The sequence below is a fragment of the Epinephelus moara genome, chromosome 17, assembly GCF_006386435.1.
Source record: "Epinephelus moara isolate mb chromosome 17, YSFRI_EMoa_1.0, whole genome shotgun sequence".
Taxonomy (NCBI): domain Eukaryota; kingdom Metazoa; phylum Chordata; class Actinopteri; order Perciformes; family Serranidae; genus Epinephelus; species Epinephelus moara.
The window spans coordinates 26,941,432-26,947,652 of record NC_065522.1 but is presented as its reverse complement, the minus strand read 5'-3'; the positions used below and the strand labels follow the sequence as shown (position 1 = coordinate 26,947,652).

The following is a 6,221-nucleotide window of genomic DNA, read 5'->3' as shown; positions in this document are numbered from 1 at the left end:
TGGGGCGCCTGCTCTACCGATAAGCCACCGACGCCCCTGTATTTCTATTTCTACTTTGCACGGAGCATTGGAACAAAAACAATTTCCCCCCAGGGATTGATAAAGTATTCTGAATCTGAATCTGAATCTGAATCATTTCTTGCTGGGATAGTGCAAGGAAAGGCAGTTGGTTTTTAACCAAAATATCAGTATTTTCAGCTGTAATAGTGTCAGGAAAAATAGTTGTACTTTACAGAGAGAGCGCTGCATTTCCTGCAGGGATAGTGCCATGAAAAGTGTTTTTTTTTTTTACCAAACTATCACAGTATTTCTAGCCATGATAGTGCCACAAAAACACTTTTTTTTACAGGGACATCACTACATTTCCAGCCAGGATGGTGCTATTAAAGCGGTTGTTTTTTACTGAGACATTGCTGTTTCCTGCTGGAATATAGTTAAAAAAGCAGTTGTCTCTTACCAAGATATCCCTGCATTTCCTGCTGGGATAGTGCGAGGAAAGGCAGTTCGAGACATCGCTGCGTTTCCTGCCAGGATAGTGCCATAAAAAGCGGTTGTTGTTTTTTTACCAAAATATCAGTATTGTCAGTCATAATGGTGACAGGGAAAACAGTTGTTCTTCACAGTGAGATTGCTGCATTTCCAGCTGTGATAGTGCCACAAAAAACAGTTGTTCTTTACAAAGACATTGCCCTGTTTCCTGCCGAGTTTGTGCCATCACGACTGTTTGTTTTAAGCCCAAACGTGATCTTTTTCTAACCGTAACTACATGGTTTTTGTGCCTAAGCGTAACCACACAATAACCACAAAGTTTCAAAGTATCTGCTACATAATAACATACAAATGTCACGTCATCTGTGCTTTGCATAAATGTACAATGACCACATTTTCTTCTGGTGATTGGGTCGACCTTGCAGGAGGTACACAGTGAGCAGCAAGGCCCTGAAACCAACCTGGAGTCCCCCGATCTCCGTCCAGTCAGCACATCTGGACCTGGACTTCCACCTCAGACTCATGACAAGTGAGTCTGATAAACTATCTCCCATTTACTGTGAAGATGACCTACTAGAAAAATGTGCCAAGGCTCACAAACAGGGCCAAAGCTGCTACCATTACGGGCAGTGAGGTCCTAAAATTCAAATACAAGACCTGTTTAAAATCCAAGTTATAGCCCTGCCCTAAAATGCTCATTTCACTGAAGAAACTGCTGTGAAAAGAGGTGATTTTTGTTTTTTTGGTGTGTCTTGTGATTCCTCAGATGACTGGAGCAGCAAGAGAAGGTCATCTGTTTACTTCCTGGGTGACGTGATGAACATCGAGGCCTCTTTAGATCATCCTCACCGTCCTCTTCGTCTGTATGCAGACAGCTGTGTGGCCACTCTGACTTCTGATGTGACTTCTTACCCCAGATACGCCTTCATAGACCACCAGGGGTGAGTCATTGTGTCTGTAACGTCTCCACTGGTTCCTGCGATTAATTTTCCAAATGAAAACGACTTCCTTTTGAACACATTTCGGTGGCCCACATCAATCTGTATCCCATTCTTATAAAATGCACCCAAATTACTGGTTAAATCTGATAAGGACATGTCCGCTCTTCGCAGATGTTTCACAGACTCACAGCTGGACGGCTCCAGCTCCCGTTTCCTGCCCAGAGTCCACGACCAACTCCTCCACATTCAGCTCCAACCTTTCCTCTTCCACCAGGACCACAGACACACCGTCAGCACTATTTCACATGTTTTTAATATATCGACGGTGTAAAGAAAAACGCCTCAGCATGTGTCACACTGTCTCCTGCAGATGTATATAACATGTTACCTGGAAGCAGAGCCTGTCTCAAACAAGGAGCCTGTGAGAAGGGCCTGTTCTTTCATTGGTGGGAGGTCAGCATCACCAGTCTCATAACTTAAATGTTGAACCTATTCTCAAAAACATGTGGCATCTAAAAGATTTAATGGTATATTCTGAATCCGTCAGGTGGAGGTCAGTGGATGGTGATGACCGTGTCTGTGAGAGCTGCAGCAGTGGCGCCAAATCCAACCACAGGAGGGCGATACGGAGCAAAACAAAGCCCAGACACACTGGTACTGCAGCACTGCTCATGCTGTGTCTGATACTGAATACTGTGCATTAACACAGGCAGTTTATGAGACACCAAATTACAGACTGGTTAATTAACTCAGCCTTTCTGTCCTTGCAGAGCTGCATGGAGAAACCACCGTGGGTCCAGTGATATTTCTCCCTTTACAACACACATATCTGTATGAAAGTGACTGACTTTAATAAAGGTGTTTAAGCACTGTGACATTGTCTTTATGTGCAGACTAGAGTGGGTGGTACACACACACACACACACACACACACACACACACACACAAATGTTGTTCCCTGAGCAGTTCTTTGGCGTGGGATGAGGTGCTACATGGCACCGCTGCAACACAAGGAACTGTTTAAGCCCCTGTATTGTTTATTGTTCTTAAGAGGTTCTCTGGAATACAAACACTGCACTAAATAGCCAGCAAACAGTGTGTTTCTAGAGGATAACACATTAAAGCATGTTCATCTCATGTACACAGATTTTTTTTCTGACATTGCATTGTAAAATCTCAAAAACTGGTATTATAGTTTGATGTTTACATTGTTAACATGTAAATACATGTTGTAAATATCGATAGTGCAGGCAGAGGAGTTGCACTGGGGCCCATTGGGTGAGGAGGCCCATAGAGAGTGGGCCCTCCAACTATATGTCAGGCAGAAAACAGGCCCTTGTGAGTAATTTAGATTACCACCTTAAAATATGCCTGAAGCAAAACTCACATTTAAATAAAAAATGGTGTCAAACAATCAATTCCTGACTTTCCTCAGTATTTTTTGTCTTATACATATATGCAATGATGATTTTTTTGGGTGATATGTTGATGTTATCCAATGTCAAGTCTCTATTTGATCATGTGACGCCACATCACCTGAACAGGTTCCCCTGTGCTGATGAGCTGAACAGTTACTGTGGGTACTGTTTAGCTCAGTTTTGTTCAGAGTAAACTGGCACAACTTTACCATTTATATGATAAACATAATAAATAATAATGACCTTAACACAGGATTAAGTGCTTTAAGTGGTTTCGCCAGGATTAAAACACTTCATAGCTGCAATGAGGCAAATCAAATCAAATACTTAAAACCATTATGGAATAAAATACGTAACAATTATACAAGATTAAACAAAATATGAATTAAAGTGACTGTAAAATTGTTAACACTACACGTGTTGCTGGAGCTTTTACCTTTAGTTTAGCTTATTTTAGCTCAGTTTACCTTAGCTTAGCTTAGTCTAGCTCAGTTTAGTGTAGCTCAGTTTAGCTCATTTTAGTTTAGCTTAGTTTAGTTTAACTTAGCTTTGTTTAGCTTAGCTTTGTTTAGCTTAGTGTAGTTTAGCTTTGTTTAGCTTAGTGTAGTTTAGCTTTGTTTAGCTTTGTTTAGTTTAGCTTTGTTTAGCTAAGTTTAGTTTAGCTTAGTGTAGTTTAGCTTTGTTTAGCTTAGTTTAGTTTAACTTAGCTTTGTTTAGCTTAGTGTAGTTTAGCTTTGTTTAGCTAAGTTTAGTTTAGCTTAGTGTAGTTTAGCTTTGTTTAGCTTAGTTTAGTTTAACTTAGCTTTGTTTAGCTTAGTTTAGTTTAGCTTTGTTTAGCTTAGTTTAGTTTAACTTAGCTTTGTTTAGCTTAGTGTAGTTTAGCTTTGTTTAGCTAAGTTTAGTTTAGCTTAGTGTAGTTTAGCTTTGTTTAGCTTAGCTTAGTTTAACTTAGCTTTGTTTAGCTTAGTTTAGTTTAGTTTAACTTAGCTTTGTTTAGCTTAGTTTAACTTAGCTTTGTTTAGCTTAGTGTAGTTTAGCTTTGTTTAGTTTAGTTTAGTTTAGTTTAGCTCAGTTTAGTTTAGTTTGGCTTAGTTTAGCTCAGTTTAGTTTAGCTTTGTTTAGTTTAGCTGAGCTTATTTTCGCTTAATTGAGTTTAGCATAGTTTAGTTTAGTTTGGCTTAGTTTAGCCCGGTTAGCTTACTTTAGTTTAGCTTAGTTTAGCTCAGGTTAGCTTAACTTAGTTTAGCTCAGTTTAGTTTAGTTTAGATTAGCTTAGTTTAGCTCAGTTTAGTGTAGCATAGTTTAGCTCAGTTTAGCTTAGTTGAGCTTAGTTTATCTTAGTTTAGCTCAGTTTAGTTTAGTTTAGTTTAGATTAGCTTAGTTTAGCTCAGTTTAGCTTAGTTGAGCTCAGTTTAGTGTAGCTTAGTTTAGCTTAGTTTAGTTTCGTGTAGCTTAGTTTAGTTTAGCTTTGTTTAGTTTAGTTTAAGTTAGTTTAGCTTTGTTTAACTTAGTTTAATTTAGAAGGGACGGCGCAAAATACTAAATACACTTTGTATAAAAATGCCAAAATTAGCCAAAAGGTTATTTTTCATCCGTAGTCCCTTCGCTAAGATGTTACACAAGGCTACCTAAAATATAACAAAGCACAAAAACAAACAAAAAACAGGGTATACAATATAAAAGACCTCTTTTTTTAAGTCACAAAAATGTAATGATCATCAAATGCTCAACTAAACTAAGATAATCTCCAAAAAATAAAACATGTTTTCAGATGTACTTTCAGAAATTCTATGGGTGTTTTATGTGTAACTTTCTGAGCCTTTTTAACCTTAGATGGTTGTGAATATAGTTTGATGAGTTCCTGTTTGAAGGTTTTACCAGAAATCATGTGACATCACACTCACCCGCATCAGTTTTGTGATGCGTACTGTCTGGTAATCATGCCACTGTTTGGACACATGCTGGCTGATGAAAGACATCTGATTGGTCAGTCTGCAGTCTGATTGCTTTCATCATCGAGGCTTTCATCTTTGCAAGATGCACTTGAACCATAACTTAACTCCAGGAGTCACAGTCTGGCTGGAGGGATCAGTCAGAGGTTTGACATATGTAACCACTAATTCAAATTTTTATCTGTTTGTGTTTCTTTTTCAACCATGCATGATAAAACCTTAAATATCAACATGTGTCAGCACATCTGTATTACACACTCGACTTCTTCTGACGGTAAAACTCCAGCTAGACTCCACTACAAAAGCAAACATAAACATTTTTATCCTATTATGTGTTGACATTGGTGGTGATGTTGTTCGTGTGGAAGCTTTCATTTTTGAGCTTTTATTGGACGAGCTGCTCTCCCCTCAATTTGTTTCTCACTCAACTGTAAAATAAAAGGGATCTGGGAACGATCTTGTAATCAGATACCTTAATAAGAATGAAAAGTAGAAAACTTCTTTGATTTGTGGGCTTTTACTTCATTTGTAAAGGTGGGTAGTGGATAAAAATACAACATGCTGTGCACAAACAGGTGGTTTCTCTTTCTCTTGGCTAAAAAAGGTCTCTGATCTGCATCTTAGGCCCAAACGCTACCAGGACGTCCCACAGTGATAGATGAGTTTCTAAAGGAAGAGGGGACGGTGGATGACATGACAACGAGCCAAAATGGCTGCCAAGCAACAGACAGCAGCAGGCCACTGTTCAAGAGCATCAAACAACACACCAGGGATTTTTAAATGAGACGTTTCCAGCCATGTTTGTCATGACCAAACCAAGTGTTTTTAATGAGGTGCTGGGACATTTCCAGCTCTGTTTGTGGCGACACAATCGGGTATTTTTAAACAAGACATAGGGACATTTCTTGTTGTATTTGTGGTGACAAAACCAGTTACTTTGACAAGATATCGGAACATTTCCAGCCACATTTATGGCCACAAAACCAATTTTTTTTTTAACATGTCAGAGCATTTCAAGCCCTGTTTGTGATGAGAAAACGGGGATTTTTTCGAAAAAAGATGTCAGAGCATTTCCAGCCATGTTTGTGGCAACACAACCAGGTATTTTTAAACAACAAATAGGTACATTTCTTGTTGCATTTGTGGCGACAAAACCTAGTATTTTTAACAAGACATCGGGACATTTCCAGCAAAACCAGGTATTTTTTTAACATGTCAGAGCATTTCCAGCCATGTTTGTGATGAGAAAACTTTTTTTTTTTTTTAACGAGGTGTTGGGACATTTCCAGCTCTGTCTGTGGCTCCAAACCAGATATTTTTCATGAGATGTCGGGACATTTCCAGTCCTGTTTATGGCAACACAACCGGGTATTTTTTAACAACATGTCAGAGCATTTCCTGCTGCATTTGTGGCCACTGAA

At 38.9% G+C, this 6,221-nt stretch overlaps 1 protein-coding gene across 1 annotated transcript in view; it reads left to right on the top strand.

The window, feature by feature from the left end:
* The window catches only part of LOC126404465 (zona pellucida sperm-binding protein 3-like), a 6,190-nt gene extending 3,863 nt beyond the window's left edge, over nucleotides 1-2,327 (top strand). The window contains exons 3-8 of the mRNA XM_050067696.1: nucleotides 915-1,018; nucleotides 1,256-1,430; nucleotides 1,602-1,719; nucleotides 1,801-1,883; nucleotides 1,978-2,084; nucleotides 2,201-2,327. Coding sequence (XP_049923653.1) covers nucleotides 915-1,018; nucleotides 1,256-1,430; nucleotides 1,602-1,719; nucleotides 1,801-1,883; nucleotides 1,978-2,084; nucleotides 2,201-2,277 — 664 coding nt within the window. The 3' untranslated portion in view covers nucleotides 2,278-2,327. The remainder of the gene's footprint in view (nucleotides 1-914; nucleotides 1,019-1,255; nucleotides 1,431-1,601; nucleotides 1,720-1,800; nucleotides 1,884-1,977; nucleotides 2,085-2,200) is intronic.
* Nucleotides 2,328-6,221: the final 3,894 nt, after the last annotated feature.